The sequence below is a fragment of the Catharus ustulatus genome, chromosome Z (assembly GCF_009819885.2).
Source record: "Catharus ustulatus isolate bCatUst1 chromosome Z, bCatUst1.pri.v2, whole genome shotgun sequence".
NCBI classification, from domain to species: domain Eukaryota; kingdom Metazoa; phylum Chordata; class Aves; order Passeriformes; family Turdidae; genus Catharus; species Catharus ustulatus.
The window spans coordinates 67,934,497-67,955,874 of NC_046262.2; the positions used below are offsets into that span (position 1 = coordinate 67,934,497).

Here is a 21,378-nt window from a genome sequence, read left to right on the forward strand (position 1 = left end):
CACCATCTATTAGCTTCTTTATCTTGCTAGAATGATACAAAATAGATAAATTCTTCTGGAACGAGTAGTACAATCATATACCTGTGCTCTGCAATAACCCATTGTGTATTATCCACATTGTTTATTTTGAATTCTTGTTTCTCCCTTACCCCAGTGGTCCCAATTAGTGCTATTTTTTGGCTGCATCACAAAGCTAACTTAATGTCAAATTCAGTGTTAGAAAAATCAACTCTCAAACAGGGTTTCAGAACTAAATAGTAAAATTAAAAAAGTATATAAAGCATTACTCAGAAACATAAATACATTCCTTGCTTGTGTATCAATCCTCTGGGGCGTATGTGTGTCTGTATTATGTGAACGTGAACTATTTCTTAAGACCAAACCCTTTTAAATTTCTGTAGTATGCTGCGGAGCCTGGGGGTAAACTGAATTTCATGGGATGTGGCAGTTGCTAGGGTAACAAGCATTATTTGTGACTGCTTATTTTAAGAACTTTTCTTTGTGAGTGGGCTTTTTCCTTCTTTCCTCCTTTTTTTAAATTCTCTTACTCTTGCCTAAAAAAGGGATGGGAAGTGGCATTTCATTTCCACACATTTTTAACAGCAGAACATGATGGGTGTTTGACCCTACTTTAACTAGTAGAAAGAGAGAGGCTTTCACAGATAGGGCCTCATTTATATCTGGAAAATATGTAGAATTTTAGAAGAGTGCATTTTTCCAAACTTTTCTGTGGCAATAAATTTTGTTGCTACTGACAGCACAAACAAACAGAATAAAATTAGTTGGGAAATGTTGAGTGCTGTCATCTTGCTTCGTATTGTAATTCAGTCTGAATTCATAGGAATCCAAAGCAAAGACAGAACAGTATTTGCAAAAAGAGAATAAAACTCTGTTGGTTTAATACAGCCTAGTTTTTGGTGGAGCTGGGGAAAGCCACAAAGAGTGGCTTCTGAGAGAACCTGCTTGAAGCTTCTACTGTGTTCAGCAGAGCCAATCACTGATGGCTCTGAAGTTGGACATGCTGCTGATCCAGTTAGGGAAGTTGGTCACTCCTCTGTGATGACATATTTAAGAAAGAAAAAAAATTGTCCACAATCCTCCTTCCAAGGGGTGCAGAGGCCATACCATCACCAGTGGCCACGTGGCCACCACCATCTCAGCATGGCCAGCAGTGGACTTTACCTACCTGGCTGCTTTTAGCCAGCCGTGCTGAGGGTAGAAGGGCAGCTTCTACTTTTTGGCACCCCACATAAAGAGATGTGCTGGATGGAGCCTGCGGTGCTGGCAGGGACTGCATGGCCGACAGCGGGCGGCACGATGAGCAATTCCCCAGTGTGAAACCTGGACAGGATCAACATTTCAGTGCAGCTAAACCCTATGAAGACTTTTCAATTGGCAGAACCTGAGAACAAATAAACCTATGGACATAATTCTCTCCCAAGTCAGAGAAAATGAAAAGGTGAAGATATGTGAGGAGAACAACACGGCAACACTAAGATCGGTGAAAGGAGGGAGGGCAGGAGGTGCTCTGGGTGTCGAAGCTGAGAGTCTTCTACAAGCCATGGTGAGGACTATAACACAACAAACTTTTCCCTGTAATTAATGAAGTGCATGGGGGGATGCAGAGGTCCACTCGTAGCCTGTGAGAAAAGGTGTTCATGCTGGAGTGTGTGGATGCTGAAAAGCTGTAATCTAGTGGAAAGCTTGAAGAGAGAAAGAAGACCCTTGCTTCCACAGATAAAGAGGATCCTTGCTTGAACTAAAATGAGAACTAAAAATAGAGGATCCCATGAACTAAAATGACCCACACTATGTAATTTCAGAGGACTATTTTACCTGTAGGAGGAATTCATATTACAGCAGGTTGGGCAGGACTGCTACTCCTGAAAATTAGAACCATGTCGGAGAAGTTCACAGAGGACTGTCTCTCGTGGGAAGAACCCCATGGTATAGCAGACGAAATTCCTCTCAAACCGACCAAAAAAGTAAAAAACTGACCAAAACTCCCATGCCCTGTGTCCTTGCGCTGTTGGTGGAAAGGAGGGAGGGGCTGGAGGGGAAAAATGGTTTTCTAAAGGTTTATTTTAACTTTCATTGTCCTCTTTTAATTCTGTTAATTATACTTTTTCTTTATACTTTTAAGTTTGATCCTGCTTTGCCTTTAGTATTTTCTCCTAATCCTTAACTCACGAGCCCTTCAATTTTTCTTTCCCCCTCCTCTGCTCAGCTGTATCAGAGAAGAATGAGTGAATGTTTGCTTGTTTGTTTGTTTGTTTGTTTTTATCATGGGTGCCTGGCTTTTAGTCAACGTCAAACCATGACAAAAAACATAAACATTTCATGGATATATTTTTTTTTATTTACATTAGCAGTTATGGCAAGAATACACAGTTTTGCCTACTAATAGCAAAAGGAAGAGAGGCAATTCAACAACTTAAATTTAAAAATGTGATCTGAGCATGAATGGACTGTTTGGATTTCTAGTAATAACTAGTAATGATTTTAGGAAGCATACTGGAAAGCGTCAATTTTTTGTATCTATGACCTTGTCACCTGTATAGCCTTGCAGAAATTATAAAACTTTGCAGAAGAGTAGTGAAATAGAAGCTTGGCAGAGAGCTTGCTACAGGAAGTGTGGGGGACAACCTAATTTCACTATTGCAGCTCGGGGCTTGAAATAACATGTTCTCCTAAAGCAGCTTCTTAATACAGCTAGACTATTGCTCTGGGTGTGAGTGAGATCCCACATAGTTAAGTATTTCTTGCAAATTTAGTCCATGCAAAACTGGGCAGAGTGAATTCACTTCTCTTGTCACTTGCCAGCACAATCCCTGTCTTTCTTACTCCTTTACTTTTTGTTCTTTTTCATTTAAGTCGTAACTTCTGTTTTGGTTCAAGAGTTTATCTCTTTGGACATCTTTGTACAACATCTCTTTTGTTGCAGGCCTCTAGATATTGTGACCCGTAAAGATTATAATAACAGTATTTAGAATCATAGAAAGATAGAACCATAGAATGGTGTGTGTTGGAAGGGAGCTTAAAGATCATCTAGTTCCAACCTGCTGGGACACCTTTCATTAGATCAAGTTGCTCAGAGCCCCATCCAGACTGGCCTTGAACACTTCCAGGTTTGGGGCATCCACAACTTCTCTGGGCAACCTGTACCAGGGTTACCTCAGCTCACTACCCTCAGAGTAAAGTTTTTTCCTAATATAACTTACACTCTCAGTTAGAAGCCATTCCCCTTAGTTCTGTCATCACTATATGCCCCTATAACTAGTCCCTTTCCATCTTTCTTGTGGGCTCGCTTCAGGTAATGGAAGGCCATAATTAGGTCATAGATCATAGGATCCATTCTCAACTTGTGCTGGTTCTAGGTTTTTCCAAGTGCATCTCGTCTTCCATCTTGATGGCATCCTTTCTATAAATTATTAGTACTAAAATGGAAAGATTATTTTTAATTCTTGAACCCAAAAATAGGTCATTCATTGAAGATGAAATGCAGAATAACTACAGACAGGAGGTGTACAATAGTGAAATTAACTTGAAGTAAGTTATATCAGTTGAGAGGAATGGGAAAACTTTGAAATTTTACTGGTTTAATGCTAGGATTTAGAGAAGTTTATAAGAATTGTCTTTTCCTGTAGAAAGTGAACTTTATTTTTTTAAGTAAGCTCTTGCTGGTTTTTCAGTAGTAGGAATTTTAAATTGTGGACTTTAAGAAAGCAGTGAAGTGGAATTAAGTATGGTAAGGTATATGATTCCACATCTGTATTTAAATAAAATGAGGTTTGGTGTCTGATTTTGTGCTCTAAAAAAATCAGTATCTAAATGGCAGAATAAAATGCAAGGGTGGGAATTTGTTAAAAAGACCCTAAAACCTTCCCTCAGAAATGTCTCTTGTAGTAATATTTAGCTTTATTAATAGTTCATATCAGCTCTTTTTGTTTTATGACTCATAGGATTCATGCTTCAAAAGAAAATGAGCTGTATCTCCAAATCATATATTCAACTGAATGACTATTAACAGAAACAGTGTGGTATAATCCTGAAACAAAACCATTTTCTTACTTGGAGGTAGCAAGCATCCGAATGTCATGTATAGACAAAAAAGAATGACTAGAATTTGGCCTGGTTTAGGTGGGGACAGAGCTAATTTTCTTCCAAGTAGCTGGCACAGTGCTGTGTTTGAATTTAATGTGAGAGTAATACTGATAATGCAGGGACGTTTTCGTTACTGCTAAGCAGGACTTGCTTAGCATCAAGGCCTTTTCTGCTTCTTGTGCTACCCCACCAGTGAGAGGCTTGGGGGACACAGAAAGGTGGAAGGGTGCACAGCCTGGACAACTGATCCCAATGCACCCATGGGATATTCTACACTCTGGGGGAAAGCTGACTAGGAAGCCACTGGTCAGGGACAAGCAGGGTGCTGGCTGTCGGTAAGCAGTGAGCTGTTGTAATCCACTATCCAAGATGTGTTAAGAACGTTATGTCCCTTGACTCCTGTGACCCCTATAATACACTGTGGTTTGACCCTGTCCCCTCTGCCTTTGTCTTATTGGCAGGATGCCAATTCCCCCCGCCCCTTTCCCTGACCCTAGAAGACCCTCCTGTCCTTTGCGCTCATCCTCTTTGCCTCCTGGAAACCATGAAGAAATAAACACCAGAGCCCCCAGGAAGGAAAGAGCCTCTTTTGTATCTTTTACCCTTGTTCATGCTGAAATCTTAGGCTTTCCCTGCTGCAGAGCTAACAGGGAGCAGGGTAAGCTTCAGACAACAGCAGTGAGCAATTGCATTTTACATCTCTTTTTTTGTATATTCTAATTCTAGTTTTGTGGTTGTTGCAATTTTCTGATCCATTACTGTTCTGTTAAACAGTCTGTAACTGAACCTATGAATTTTACTTTTTTTCCCCTAATTCTCTCCCTCATCCCAGTGGAGGTTTGGGAATGAGTGAGTGAGCTGCTCTTTTGTGTTTAGCTACCTGCTGGACTAAACCACAACAGAATGCTAAAAGAAAATAAGTGTTGAATTGTTGAACTATTACCCTGTGAAGAAAGATTATAGGGCCAAGGTATGTTTAGCTTAGTTTAAAAATGACTGAAAATGCATACTCCTGATACATTTGTATGGCCTCCAAGTGGTAATAAAACAGTACTCTATATTAAATAGCTGGTACCAGGTTGTGGCAAATATTGAAGAATAGCATGTAGTGGAGTGATACAGGAGCTTGTGACTTAGGAAAAAGAGAGATTACAAGGCCAACTAAAACCAATATAATAGAATAACTGGTTTTTTTCATCACTTAAATAGAATGAAATAAACTGATACAAGTTGTCATTTGTCTCATCAAGATAAACACCATGATTTTAAAAGGATGCTATTTGGAAATGAGTCTGAAAGGTAGATTGTTTATATAATATGAACTATGTGTTAGCATGAAGCATATGCTAAGTATTGTGGATTGATTAGTAAGAGGAGAAAATTGAAATGACTAGAAAGAAGCAAAGGAATGCACTGATATATATTAATGATATGTATTAATTTTTAATAACTAAGCGTGAGTTTTCTGTGACTGGCTGTGTTTTAACATGTATAGCTAATTAATAGCAAGATTTCTAAGGACCGTTTTAAAAACTGGAATAAACAAGGACAGTAAAAGCATTTTATGTCATTGTTGGGAGGTTTTCTTGACTATGTTTGAGACCAGAAACTGAAATAGGTTTTTACAGAGTAGCAGTTTTCAGGCTCTCTCAGGAAATGAGTTCAAACATTCCAGTCTCATGCTTTCTATCTTCATTTTCAGAATCTAAACACACCCTCTGGAGTTATTGCACAGTGTGAAACCATGCTGGTGTTGTTTCAGGCGCATGGTTTCTCTTTGTGTATGTGTACACAGCTGAACATCTCCATGCCCCTAGCATTTGTAGCTGCTTTGAAACCCAGCCCAAGGCATACGAAGTTGGTTTTATGTAGTGGTTTCTGCCTGTGTTACCCCAGGAATCTCATGACAGAAAGTAGTTATTCCTCTCTTTTCTTTAAATGCTGCATCAGTTAAGATGAGGCTGTTCAAAATCACATTGCTTTAGAATATCTAAAATACAGGGGAAATTCGGTCACCACTTGGGAGCAATGAAATGTGAAGGAGTTGTTAGACATGAACTGAAATGTTTTTCCTGGGAACTGAATACGGTGTAGTAAAGGCTTAACAGTTCCTGATACAAATGTTTTTATTTTCTGAAAACAGTGGAGGGATGGATGGAGAACCAAGTGCCATGGCCTGGCTGGGCAGTTTGAAGTCAATTATTGTGATGTCTCACTATCAGAAGTGAACACTCAACTATCTCTTTCACCTGTTCAATCAAGAAAACAGGACCAATCAAGAAACATACAAGAAAGATGAATTATATTTTCATTGATAGGATGTGAAAAAAAGTTGTTTCTGTACTGGTGTCTAAATTATTTTGGCCTGCATATGAGAATGAGAATTTATTTTCTTTTTAAACAATAATGGCTTCTCATCATGGTTGTAGTATCTCTTTTTTTTTTTTTGACAAGAAAAATTTATATGCACAAACACAATTAAAATCCTCATGGTAAGAATTGAGTTAAAATTAAAATTGCCATAAGGAATTATTTCATTTTATGATACATACCACTCTCCAATATCACATTGAGGTTTTAGATTATTTCCTTGATATAATATTTAACTGTTGTGTAATTATCTACTCACTGCATTATGGTGCCTTTATGGGCACATTGCATAAAACGGCATATCCAAACTTACAGTAATTTCACGATTATAAACTGCACGTGATTATAAGCCGCACTTCCTGGTGTCGGCAACTTTTCGCTCTTTGTCCATATATAAGATGCACCTGATTATAAGCCGCACGTTACAATACAGAGCGTGATAAAAGGTATCTATTCTATCACCGTCTGGTGAGGGTGGAAGCAGTAATCCTTATCTCCACGAGAGATATTCTGCTAATGGGCCATCCATTGAAACCAGGCAGGGTATTGTTCTTTATCTTTTCACAACTCATCCTTCCTCTAGCGAGTCAGTTTCTGCTAATGGCCCATTGAGTCCCACTGTGTGACTGATAAAATAACTTCATCCCATTGGATGTTGCTCCAGACGGGGGGAAGGGCCCAACATTTCTTACCAAGAAAAAAACAGAGGTTTTGGGACACTAAGGGAACCCCTTTCTTCACTGGACTCCAGAGGAAAACTGGATTTCTCCACATCACCACTGGACCTTTAGAGGGAAACTGTACCTTCTACAGGACCACTGCTTCAACTGAATCACATCTGTCACTGCAAGAGGACTGCAACCACCATTTAATTGAACTGCTACCAACACCCTGCCTGACAAGGTGTCAGGTTGTACTCTGACTTTTTCAGGGTTTGGGGTTTGTTTCTTTGTAGTACTGTATTTCTATTTTGATTTCCCTAGTAGAGAACTGTTGTTCCTAAATCCCATATCTTTGCCTGAAAACCCCTTGATTTCAAAATTCTAATAATTTGGAGGGAGGGGGTTTACATTCTCAATTTCAAAGAGAAGTTCCTGCCTTTCTCAGCAGACACCTGTCCTCCAAACTAAAACAGCAACTTTTTGTTCTTTGTCCATATATAAGTCGCACCTGATTATAAGCCGCACTTCTGGGTTCGAACCAAAATTTTAGTCAAAATGGTGCAGCTTATAATCATGAAATTACTGTACTCTTTCTTTCTCAACCAGTCATCTGCAAGACCACTGCAAATTTGGTTGGTTCAATTTAGCCTTTATTCCAGCCTAAATATTACCATTATATTTAGGTCAATTATGTCTTCAAAGCTAGACGTCTCATTATAATCATAACTTGCATTTCCTGCAATATAACTAATAATTACAACTTTCCTGAATAATAAATACCTTAGGATTGAGTCTGAAAGTTGAGGATTTTTAAAAATCAGGATGTAATTGTTCCTGATAACCAGGAAAAAGGTCATATAGAAAAATTGGTTTGCTGCAGACCCGTGTCATAATTATTAGTCAATGATGATGTTTGAATTAATCCCTCTACTATCTGCTAATGGATAAAATACCAGCTGCCACATTCTGAGGACTTACAGCACAAACCGTCTGATGTCTTCTGGCTGTTTTTGAGCGTGCCAAATGGCAGGAGACTGGATGAGCCTGCAGATTTCAGCAGGAATCAGAAAACAGAATGGGTGTTGCACTGTGCCTGATTAGCCTACCTACTCCATTCCCGTTGTTCTCTGTGGGGCAAGGGAGTGTTGATACTGTGCTGAAAAGCTGGAACTGCCACGGGTGGTTGATTTATCCAGGTAGGAAAATGAAGTGTAAGGACAGGAGTATGGAAATCTCCCAGAGGGAAGGAGATGTATTTTCCTGGGACTAGGGAGTCTTCATTCAGGCAGGAGCCAAAACAATGGCAACAGTGAGAAGGCAGGTGTCTTGGGGTGACTTTATGATGCTTGGGGATATGATTTATATTAAAATATTAAATATTAAATATTAAGTTCTGCAGCTTTAAGACTGGTTTCAGGTGTAAAAAAGGAGAGAAAAGGTGCAGAGTTTGTTATCAGAGACTGCACTTACTTCCCCTGCATCCTTCACATAGACTGTGTTGTCTGCAGTGGACAGCAGGAAAGAGCTCTCCTTTGCTTTTGGTTAGTTTTTCTGGCTAGGTGAGGCAAAAAAGTTCCCTGGACTGTGGTTTTCCCTTTTTCTTGGAATTGTTTGAACCTGCTGTGGGCTGAAAACCCAGGAGGAGCACTGGGAGTTCACACCTGTGGCCCACCAGGCCTGGCCTGGGCTGAAACACTAATCTTAGGGAAATTAGGATTTTAGTTAAAAGTTAGAAGAAACTGGGCTTGAGATAGTTAGCTGAAACTTAAATAATTGATTGCTTGTCAATTTATGTTTGCTTAGCTGTGCTTGCAATGGGAAAGGATGGAACTAGTAAGTAGGTCCAAAGAACACAAACAATTGCAACCAGAAACTCACTCTTAAATTGGAGTTGTCCCAAAAGCCATTTGTATTGTCATTGACAGAAAAGGTCGAGAGTTCAGGGCGAGGAATACTTGCCTTACTTCCTCCTTTTTAGACCCCTCCCCCCAAAAATGACCCTAGACTTAATTCAAGAAACCAACCACGCCTGCTTAATAACTATTCAAGCTAATTACCATAGGAAGCAGGGAATGGGAACGGCTGTTATTTTGAATATGTATTTGTTTGAACATTTTGTCAATAAATGGTCTTTGTGATCACCTGTAATTTTGCAATGCATATTAGGGGGCTACCCCATGCTGCTGCCCAGTGCTGAATAAACATGCACTTTCTAACTTTAAATTCTTAGAGTCATTTGTCTGGCATAGTTGAGTATCGGTATTAGACTAACACTCATATTTTGGTAAAATAGCGGCATTTCCCAGCACTGGAAAAACTGAGAACAGACTGAGTGAGCTGGGCTGTGACCCATGGAAGAAACTCTTCTGAATTTGTCATCTCTTCTGTGCGGTGAAAAATTTTGCTGTTTAGTATTGTTTATTTTTGTGCTGAGGAGTGCTTTGCCTGTTAAATAAACAGGGTTTCTTCCACTTCTCTCCAAGGAAATAATTTTCCCCGAACCAGTTAAAGGAGGGACTTCTTAAATATGTTTCCCTGAAGAACCCCATTCAAAGGTTTCCTCCCAAATTTGCCCTACTTATTAGCGCCCAGTGTGGGGCTCGAGAAAGTGGAAACACAGCCCCACCACCTGCCATGGACTAATCCAGGCCACAGTGGAAAAAAGGCTCCAGAACATTTACAGTATAGCAATGATATCATTCTGTGGGGGAACATGGCAACAGAAGTATCTGTGAAAGGAGAGAAAATCATCCAGATTCTCCTGAAAGCTGGTTTTGCCATCAAGAAAATCAAAGTCAAAGGACCTGCTTGAGAGATCCAGCTCCTGGAAGTAATGTGGCAAGACGGACAGCGTCAGATCCTCTCTGAAGTAATCAATAAGATCACCACAATGTCTCCACCGACCAGCAATAAGGAAACATATGGTTTCTTAAATGCCATAAGTTTTTAGAGAATGCACTTTCCTGAGTACAGCCAGATTGTAAGCCCTCTTTATCTGATAACCTGCAAGAAAAATGATTTCCACAGAAGCCATGAGTAGCAGCAAGCCTTCATCTAGGTCAAGTTAGAGATCGCTCATGCAGTAGCCCCTTGACCCAGTCAGGACCAGACCAGATGTGAAGAATGTGCTCTACTGTACCTCTGGGAGCCATCGTCTGTCCTGGAGCCTTTGGCAGAAGGTACCTGGTAAGACTCAAAGTTTGCCATAAAGTTTTGGATTTAAAGTTACTGAGAGTCCGAAGCCAGCTACATTCCCACAGAAAAGGAAATCTTAACTGCCTATAAAAGAGTTCAAGCTGCCTCAGAAGTAATTAGCATGGATGCACAACTCCTCTTGGCTGGAGTAGATGTTTAAAGCAAAGGCTCCCTCTACCCACCATGCTACTGACGCCACATGAAGCAAATGGATTGCCCTCATCACCCAGTGAAATTTAATTGAAAAATTAAATCACCCTAGGATTTTGGAAATAATTGCAAATTTGCGCAAAGATGAAAACTTTGGTCTCACTAATGAAGAGGAACAGGAACAAGTAGCACATGCTGAAGAAGCCCCATCATACAACCAACTACCAAGCAGATGAACACACTTTGCACTTTTTACTGATGGCTTCTGTCATATTGTAGGGATAAATCTGAAGTAGAAAGCAGCCATATGGAGCCTTACACGACAGATTGCACAAACTACTGAAAAAAAAGATAGATCAAGTCAGCTTGCTAAACTCAAAACTGTTCGGCTGGCCTTGGACATTGATGAAAAAGAGAAGTGGCCAAAGCTCTACCTTTACACCAATTCATGGGCAGTAGCCAAAGCTCTAATGGAGTTAGCTGATAAAGTAAAAAAAGGCTAGCTGGCAATGTAGGGGAAAACCAATCTGAGCTGCTAATGAATAGAAAGACATTGCCACTCAGATAGAGAGGCTACTCATAAAAGTTCATCATGTAGATACCCATGTCCCCAAAAGTAAAGTTAATGAGGAGCACCAAAAAAACAAGCAAGTAAATCAAGCTGCACAAATAGAAGTGTCAAAAATAGTCTTAGATTGGCAACACAAGAAAGAGTTATTCCTAGCTCAATAGGTCCATGATGCCTCAGGTCATCAGGGCAAAAATGCCACCTATAAGTAGGCACGAAACTGAAGAATAGATCTAACCATAAACAGTATTTCTCAAGTTATCTATAATTGTAAGATGTGTGCTGCCATCAAGCAATCCAAATGGATGAAGTCCCTCTGGTATGGTGGGTGGTGTCCAAATATAAGTATGAGGAAGCCTGACAAATTGACTACATCACACTGCCCCAGATGCACCAAAGCAAGCACTACATGCTAACCATGGTGGAAGCCACTACTGCATAGTTGGAGATCTATCCTGTGCCTCATGCCACTGCCCGGAATACCATCCTGACCCTGGAAACGCAAGCGCTTGGAAAACATGATACCCCTAATAAAATGAAATCAGACAACAAGACTAAGTTCAAGAATAGCCTTATCAACACCTGGGCTAGGGAAAACAGCATGAAGTAAGTGTACTATATCCCCTACCATGCACCAGCTGCAGGCAAAGTAAAGAAGTGCAATGGACTGTTACAAACCACCTTGAAAGCATTAAAAAAGAAATCTTTCAAGAATTGGGAGTAGCATCTAGCAAAATCCACCTGGTTAGTTAACACCCAAGATTCCACCAACCAAGCAGGTCCTGCCCAGCCTGAGTCCTTGCATAAAGTAGATGAAAGTAAAGTCCCAGTAGAGCATGTTAGAAGTTTGTTTAAAAAGACGGTTTAAAACAATTCTGCCTCAAATACAGACAAACCCATTCAGGGGATTGTCTTTGCTCAAATACCAGGTTGCACATGGCAAGTAGTGCAGAAAAATGGAACAACAAGATGTGTACCTCAGAGAAATTTAATTATTAGGTAAGAACCATATGTAAATATTGCTATTAAATGTCACTGTTATTGTCTGTATCCTGTATATATAAAAATACAGAAATTTTACGACTGCAAGGCGCACCCTTTTGACTAAAATTTTCCCTCGAACCCAGAAGTGCGCCTTATAGTCCGGTGCGCCTTATCTGATGTACAAAGTTGCAAAATTTGCCAAACTGGAAGTGTGAGCTGTGGGGGGAGCCAGCAGTGCCACAGCAGCTGGCTGGGGGCAGGCCCAGAGGCCCACGGCACCACCCCTCTTGGGTCCAGGCAGTCCCAGGAGCCCATGGCTGCCGGGTGAATGCGGGCTAGGGGGCCCGCGGCACCTGCCTTCCCGGGTCCAGGCAGTCCCGGGAGCCCATGGCTGCCGGGTGAATGCGGGCTAGGGGGCCTGCAGCACCCGCCTTCCCGGGTCCAGGCAGTCCTGGGAGCCCATGGCTGCCGGGTGAATGCGGGCTATGGGGCCCGCAGCACCTGCCTTCCCGGGTCTAGGCAGTCCTGGGAGCCCATGGCTGCCTGGTCCAGGGGGGCCCGTTGGCTTGCTGCACCGCCCCTGCTGGGTGCAGGTGGGCCCGGGGGCCAATGGCTGTCGGGTTGAGGCGGGGCCTCAGCCAGAAACCATGCGGGGTGAGCTGGGGGAGGAGCCTCTCTGCAAAAAAAAAAGCGCGCCTTATAGTCAGGTGCGCCTTATCTGATCTACAGAGTTGCGAATTTTGCCGACTCCGGCGGGGTGTGCCTTGTAGTCCGGTGCGCCTTATGGTCGTGAAATTACTGTATTTGATGTATGTGTTTATAAAATTAGAATATATATTAAATATGGTAGTAGGGTAGTGATATGGGGATAAGGGTTGGAATATCTTGGGGTAACTTTATGGTGCTTGTATCTACAAATCGTCTGCTCTGTTGGCATTAAATATTAAATTCTGCAGCTTTAAGACTGGTTTCAGGTGTAAAAAAGGAGAGAAAAGGTGTAGAGTTTGTTATCAGAGACTTCCCCTGCATCCTTCACACAGACTGTGTTGTCTGCAGTGGACAGCAGGAAAGAGCTCTCCTTTGCTTTTGGTTAGTTTTTCTGGCTAGGTGAGGCAAAAAAGTTCCCTGGACTGTGGTTTTCCCTTTTTCTTGGAATTGTTTGAACCTGCTGTGGGCTGAAAACCCAGAAGGAGCACTGGGAGTTCACACCTGTGGCCCACCAGGCCTGGCCTGGGCCGTGGCATTTCCCAGCACTAGAAAAACTGAGAAAAGACTGAGTGAGCTGGGCTGTGACCCATGAAAGAAACTTGTCTGAATTTGTCATCTCTTTGGAGCGGTGAAAAGTTTTACTGTTTAGTTCATTTTTGTGCTGAGGAGTTCTTTGCTGTTAAATAAACAGGTTTTTTTCCACTTCTCTCCAAGGAAACACTTCTCCCCAAGTTAAAGGAGGGACTGCTTAAATCTGTTTCCTCGAAAAACCCCATTCAAAGGTTTCCACCCAAATTTGCCATAAACCAAGACAGGAGGTATAGGAGAAAATGGCACTTTTGGGACGGAAGCAAGTATATAATGCAAGCACATCTAGAACATATGTGTGAACAACATTAGAGACTGTTAGGAAGGCGAGGAGGGCAGAAGTGAGTAATGCCAAAAAAGAGGAGCATACAGAGTTCATGGCATGTGAGGACAGCAGAGTAAGCTGAGTCCCAACTTTGAGCCCTGGCAGGGGGGTCGCCATTTGGGGATGGCAGAGGATTTCTAAAAACAGAAGGAAGTGTTTAAAGAATTTATAGAAATTATTGGACAGGAAAGAAAGGGAAAAACAGAGGCCTTCTGGAGATACTTTGTGAACCTGAGTTTGAGATGGGCCCAGAGCACACAGGACCCTGGTTTGCATCATTGCTGGACACTGCTGTGAGACTTGGGTGCGGGCTGCAGGCAGATACACAGTAAGATAAATTATAATGAAAACCATCTAAATAGCTAGATTTAGACATGCAGTGGCTTTAGGTGAAAAGCCAGGAGCTGCTTAAAATTGTATCTTCAGAAATTTCATGTGTTTTTATTCAAAAATCTTGAACATTTACGATGATTTGGGGTAAGGCATTAAACCAATGCAAATATTTTTAATAGGCACTCCTTAATGCTTGTAAATCAGGATTGTCTTCTTCCATTAGGATTCTAAGAACAGAGGTTTTCCTATCTGATTTAAATCAAAGTCCAGTGGAGCAGCTAATGAGACAAAGAGTTGAAATATAATCTTATGGACATATTCTCAGATTTTAAACAGAAAGTTGAGTGTGAGATTCACTGAGTACTGTGTACTCTGGATAGAAATATCTTCCTGTAGCATCCAGATAGAGGGATGATCTTCATTTACCTTTCATAGCCCAGACAAAAAGAAAGTCTTGCTTGAATTAAATGTTAACCTTGGATAATTTTGCTTAAATGTTTTAAATATTTTATAAATTAAATACTGAACTTTCAAACTGAAAAATAGAAATCTAAGGTATATTTTTCTATTTCACTTTCAAAAACAACTGAAATGCCGATGAATTTTTGAAGTTCTTTTAAAGTTAAATTCACAAATTTTGGAATTGAGAAGTTTGGCTGAAAAATCTTTCTGCAGGTAAGCTGCAAAAACTCCTATATACTAGGATTCTCCTCACTAATCTGTGTAATAAACTGATCTGGGGTCATATACCTTTCTGTGCTCACATTATTACTATTTTCTGTATTCTTTCTGTTATATACATTAAAAATAGATAAAAAATAATGAAAAGCAGAAATATTCAAATAAATATGTTTGTTTTGGACTTACATAATTTTTCTTTTCCTGTTGATACAGGTACATACTTAAACCCCTTTAAACAGTTGAAATTACTGGGATAAATATGTGTGAAACTTGAAGAGTGTGGAGCCCACAGATATTTGTACAATCTTTTTATTGCTTGAAACTGACATCATTTGGATCTCAGAAGAGATAGCAGCAGAGAAGGATTTGGCAAAGATCACTCTCTATCTGGGTGTAATACGTGACAGTAGCCTGTCTGGGAAGGACAATTACAACGTGTCCAGACTCCTGAGTGGAATGTTTTCACCAAGTATTTGAGAATTAAATGTGATTACATTGTGAAGGATCTATTTTATATGCATCCCCAAAATAATAGCTACAAAACCCAAGGATATATCCATATGAAATATTGATTTTCTCAGAACAAAATCCCTTCACCCCTGGATTTAATTCCTATCTGCTCTGTTTGTGCTAATCAATTCTGTCTACAGCTATTCAAGCAATTAATAAGATAGATTTCATACACACATATGGTCTTGTATGTATCCTTTGGTCATAACAATAAACAGAAAAAGAAAGATGATATAACATTTCTGCAGAGAGGACTGGAAAGCTTTATGAGACCTGCAGTACATAACTTTCATAGTACCTCAATAGTACATAAATGTCAGGGCTACAAGGTGTGTAATTATGGTATTCATAACTGAAATATTTTCTCTTTTGGTCAAAAACAGAAGAAATATTAAATAATGGATTAAACTTCTTGTTCCTCCTTCAGAGGCTTGGCTTCAATGCTGTTTCTTGTTGTCTGCACAAGTAGCTGATACCCAACTCACACTGCATTTTAATATCTGTAATCCTTCAGGCATAAATATATTTGTTCATGACATTTTTACTGCTGTTTCTCCACATAGAGCAACATTTCACAATTGAGAGAGGTCTGTCAAACAGGCTGTACTGACTAACAGTAGCAAATCTCAAGTCACTATTCAGAATTCATACCTACAGGGCTAAGCACTGTATTCTGAATTCTGCTAGTTTAGATTTGGTCAGCATCTATGTTTAATTTATTTTAGTTTCCTATATTTCCTGAGAATAAACAAAGCTTTGGGTATATGATTAGTAAGCTTTTCATAGGGCGCATTTATACTCCAGAAGAATTGCTAATATTTGTGATCCTTTTTCATTATTTTGTGTCTGTATTAAAAATATATATAAACTTACTCTATGCATTTATATTCTTATATTAACTGCAGCAAATTCAGCTTCTTGGAAAACAAAAGTACTATGCCAAAACAGAAAATAAGACACAATAATATAAGATTGCTTACAATGTAGGTAGAAATTGTGACCTATTTTAGCTTGTTATAGTAGTACTATGAGAAAATTACTGAAGATTATAGGTCTACTTGTTAGAGAGGCCAAATGTCTGCAACTCCTGTTGATTCTTTCTGGGGTGGATATTCAGTACTCCCGTAAACCTGTCTCTTAAGTGTTTGCCACAGATATCTTTAAAATAGTCATTGCTTATTTGGCAAGAACATAAATACGAGAAAAGTACTGGTAATCTGCTCCATATATTCCAGAAACAGACCATCTGTTAGGTATTGTCCTCCTATGATTCTGCAAGAGCTGTTAATAAACAAACATTCTTCCGTCCAAACCTCTGCTATTATTGCTGATGATGCTGTTACACAAATATGTTCTGGTGTGATAAGGGGATATGTGAATTGAAAATCTCTTTTGAAACAGGAGATGTTTAATGTTTCCCAGTTTCAATTTTGTTTTCATATATGCTGCTCGCCTCACACATTTAAAAAAATAAAAAAATTAAGACAAACTTATTTGAATTATGTGTAATTGCTGGTAAAGCAAAGTTGTAAAGGAAATATTGTCTGAAACTTTAAATCAGAATGTATTAAAAGTATGTATATTTAAGTATGTATTGTGATGATTTGAAGACCAAAAAAAACTATTATATATTTCTGGGCCATGTATACAAGATACACTGCCTTGAACAACTAGGTTATGTTACCCCTTGCTTCAGTGGAAAGGAAATTTTAGATTTGCAATCACAGTATTTACAGGGGGGAACCTCCAGTGTCTTATATCTATAGAAATGGCTACAAATTCAAATCTAAGGTGAGACACTGGCTAAGCTAGGCAGAACTCATTACGTTTGTAGATAAAGAGGGTGACATTTGAAAAGGACATGTAACTGAGGCCTAAGTTCCATACACTGCGGAAGAGGGTCATTACCTTGCATGTTTAGGTTATGATTACAGAGATTTTTTCATGTTTCCCATAATTACTTATGTGGTTGCCAGCATGGTAAGTGAAGTCTGCTTTCAAATTTTCCTCAGGAAAGTGCACAGGAACATCATAACCCCGCAGAATAAGGTCAGATGCATGGATCAGGAATCTTAAGAAACATTCGGTAGCTAGGGAATGCTGTGTGCATTTTGAACTGCACACAAAAGATAGGTGCTTTTGGCCTAGTTTCACTTTCACCTGGTTGTGACTCTAACATTTCTCCTGCAGGACACCAGCAGCTGGTTTATTTTTTAGAACTGATTTATTTTGCAGCAGGCTGAGTAAGGAGTGTTCTCTGATTGCAGTTTAGTTTTTCCAGTTGCAAGATGGAAAGGAACCTATCACCAGAGTGCATAGCATGGCTTTCTTCAAGTTCACTAACATGGTTTTGTCTTCAAGGTGGAATTCATATCTACTCTTATCTGCCACTTTTAAGGAAAGTTATCTACCTACACAAATACCTATAAAGGTGTATACATAGTTGAATAGGTACAGCAAGTGCATTGGCTTTTTGGTGAAATGTATTTGGTATAAAAATTTAGAGAAGGCAAGAAAAGCTTTCTGGTCACATGAGAGTTGTAGAAACCCTTTTTACTTCTCTTTCTGTTTATTTCTTTAAAGGGGATTAAACTTGTCTCAAAGAAAGAGACAGACACCTCAAAACACACAATACAAACTCTTTGTTGTGAGAGAGACCTCAGGACATTGATGTACAACTACAGATAATCTATAGATCTGAGGTATCACAGCTGAGTTTGTTGGTTGCTATGGGCAAATGATGAGTGTACACAGGCATGATTTAAATATATGAATGACTGGGAATAATGCTTCTCTGCAGAGCAAGTCAGATGCTTTTACCAGGCTTGTGGACAACAGCTTTCTGCAGCTAATGGCTTGTTCTGTAACATTGCTGCTGTCATCTTCATATATTCACAATGACACTCCAAGGTCATGTGGAAGATGAAAGAAGAATTCAAATATTTGTTGACTGAAGCACTGTTGAAGCAAACTAACTTATTTAGGTTAAATAGGTTACAGTATTAATGCTATTTTTCGAGACTTGCTGTACAAAGAAATGTTTGAAGAGCCTTTCTAGGTTACCAATTTTACAGATTTTAGTGGCATCCACTATTCGACAAACATGACAGTTTGCCTCAAGCAAGGAGAATCTGTCAAAATGCAATGTTCTCTGCCCCATTGCTGCCAAAGCTTTTGAAGATGTCTGTGCTGTGCATACAGTTCTCATGAATTATAATATTATTTGCTTACTTTGCATTTCTGCCAGTCTCACTTCCTCAGTCTACATGAAGTTGCAACTTTGCTGAGGGACTTTAGACACTCTAGTCTAGTCTACTTCTCCACTTTCTTGTGCGTCTTCACTGGCATCACACTTTACTGTCTTGCTGTACTCCAAAAATTCCCCATTTACTACTTTTTTACTTCTCTTCCCTGGTCTGTTTTTGCTCATCATACTCCTTCCTTTTTATCTCCTCTCTTTGTCTCCCTACAGTCTCTGACTGGTGCTTTTCCTTTTATCCTTTGGCCTGGATGGCTGCCTGTATCTGTCAAATCCTAATCATCACTGAAACCCTTAAAACTAATTTTCTTCAAGGAACTATTCTGGTTTATTTGCTTTGCCTGTAGTTTCTGTTCTCAGTTTGTTTGGGTTTCCTTCCTCTCCCTTTACTATTGAATCTTATGTGAAGGGGCAACAGGAGGCAAAGAAAAGGCATTAATCTGGGTTTGTCAATCTGTTGTGCATTACTGAAGGCTGTAGCAGTGTCACAATGCCTTTTCTAGTCTTGGTCCACCAACGATACAAAGCTGTTAAAACTACAGTTCTTATTTCATGCTTTCCCTTCTGGCAGTTCTATCAGCTGGACAGCAAAGCAGCTGTGAAACATATATTTGCAGCACTCCTTTCAATGTCACCAGTGGCTGTTTGATTAAAAAGAGATCAGGGAGGAATGTATTGGTTTAAGCTTTGCTCTAACAAAGTTGATACATGAAGTCCAAAAATAATTGCTTCCTTGTCACACCTTCTTGCTCACTCTTCCTGCTCACAGGGCCAGAGCAGTTTGTTGATTCCTTACTGAGACACTCTGGGCAAAGGTGGTGGAGATTCTACTGGGGTCAGAAGACTGGAAACTTGAAGCTGACTTCTGAAAGACAACTGCATCTGAAGTGTATCTTTGCTTCTTTGCATAACCCCTAATGTATCCTTTGTGCTCTTTGACACTGACAGACAGTGGTTTGCTTTAATGGTTATAAGGCCTGTGTTACAGTTTCACTCTCAAAGCTGAGTGTGGGGTTCTATGTACACAGTATGTGTTCAGGCAGTGTATAATCCTTATGACACTAGTTCTAGAAAACTGTTCACTTCATGTATACCATCAGGAATTTTAGCTTCAGTGTGTAGCTGAGTTTAACTGCTTTGCTTCATGAAGGTATTTGTTCTGTCTTGCAGTCTGCGTTTACATATGTAACAGATAAACATTTTCTAGGCTTGCTCTCTGTCATAGAGTGTAATAATTGACCATAACTGACTGAGAGCTTTTTCATCTCTGAGGTGAATCCTTTTTCTGAATACTTAAGAGAAGAATGTAAGAGGCAGCTGGTTAGAATTTCTGAAAAAAAGTCCAGTAGAGGTGCTTTACTTGTCTAGGGATAAATGATTTTATAGTGTGATTTAGTGCTTAATGCTTTCTAGTTTTCCCTTTCAGGAGAAAAAGTTACAGGAAGAAAGGTTATGTGGAGGGAAAAGAATCAGCAAAAGTAGTGCGTCTCTTTGCACAATTAAAACAACAACAAAAAAGAACTATCCCAGAGGGCAGTGCAGAAAAAATGTGTGATTTTAGTGAGTATCATGGGATCAGAAACTGTATGACTATATTGAGAATAGTGAATCTGAGAAAAAAACCCCCTGGAGATATGAAAGTGTTTCACAGCTGGAAAGTAAAATCACACTGTGTTCTCCCACTCTACACTTCCTTAGTGTGAGAGACTTTTGCGAGCACTAAAATCTTAAATAAATAATTGAATTATCGAAATTCTTTTGGTTATGTGTAGCATCAATAAATCAGTGGGAGAAAGGAATTGCCCCTACTGTTAGCCTGTAATGTGGTTGAGAGGCCCTTTAATGTATTAGGACACCTTTTGTACTTTGTTGAGGTGAGCAGAGGCCTATATGAAAATGCTGCAACACATCCAACAGATCATTTTTAATGTGAAATTCTTTAAAATTTTTCTTATGTGATCTTGATTAATTGCAGTGTATCACTTGTCAGCATTGAATACTCTTTCAGTGACCAACCCCAGTGTTACCCTTATTTTATGTCTTGCTATACAAAACTTTCTTTTTCATCGCAGTGCCACTAGCAGATTTTAAGGTCAAGCAGCTGCACACTGTGGATATAGATAGATATTTTTTGCTGAGTCTTTGTTCTTCCACTGATACAGTAACTAGGCTCAAGATGCAAAGGGATACGAGAAATAAAACTTCCCTTAAGTGCTTCCGCCTACCAAGTTACCACTCTCTGAACCAAAATTTCTAGGGTTCAATGCTTTTGTGAGAATGCCACTTTGGCACTCTAAGCAAATAAATGAAGGGAGAAAAACCTGAAACCAAAAAAATTTCATGATTTTAATTAGTAAAGACCTGGCTTTGTACTAAAATTGTTTATCCTCCGCAATATAGAGATCTTTAAACTATTCCCTTAAGGGTTTATTGGTAGAGAGTTTCCACTAGGTCAAAAAGCTGTTTCCAGGAAATTGTCTACAGATAAATATGTTTCTGAGCTTCTGGACAGTAAACGACTGTTCAGTCCCACAGGGTCTAGGATGATCTGGATAAAGTTAAAATAAAGGCAGTGACAAGCAGTACAGTACTTCCAGAGTGCCTATGTACATGTGCATGTATAATGTTGATTACAAATGTTTTGTTTAACCTTGGTGCAACCTCAAGCAAAACAACTTATGGGATAAATAAATATGTCAGACTATGTCTTTATCAGTCCTTCCAAGATTTAAATAATTTACTCATTTCACCTATTCTCTCTTTTTCTTTAGATGCTCCATAATGTTGTCACAGTGACAAGATAACTTTGTATACCTGGAAATAAATTCTAAATTTATTTATACTTCGTACTGCTCTTCAACTCTTCTTCCTTGTGAGGATCAGTACAATTATACTACAATAACATCTACAGCTCAAGTAACTCTCCTACTTACCTTAGTGT

At 39.5% G+C, this 21,378-nt stretch overlaps 1 protein-coding gene across 1 annotated transcript in view; it reads left to right on the top strand.

Annotated features, from left to right (window-relative positions):
- MACIR (macrophage immunometabolism regulator) overlaps positions 1-16,647 on the top strand; it is a 40,762-nt gene extending 24,115 nt beyond the window's left edge. The window contains exon 3 of the mRNA XM_033084678.1: positions 14,882-16,647. Coding sequence (XP_032940569.1) covers positions 14,882-14,903 — 22 coding nt within the window. The 3' untranslated portion in view covers positions 14,904-16,647. The remainder of the gene's footprint in view (positions 1-14,881) is intronic.
- Positions 16,648-21,378: the final 4,731 nt, after the last annotated feature.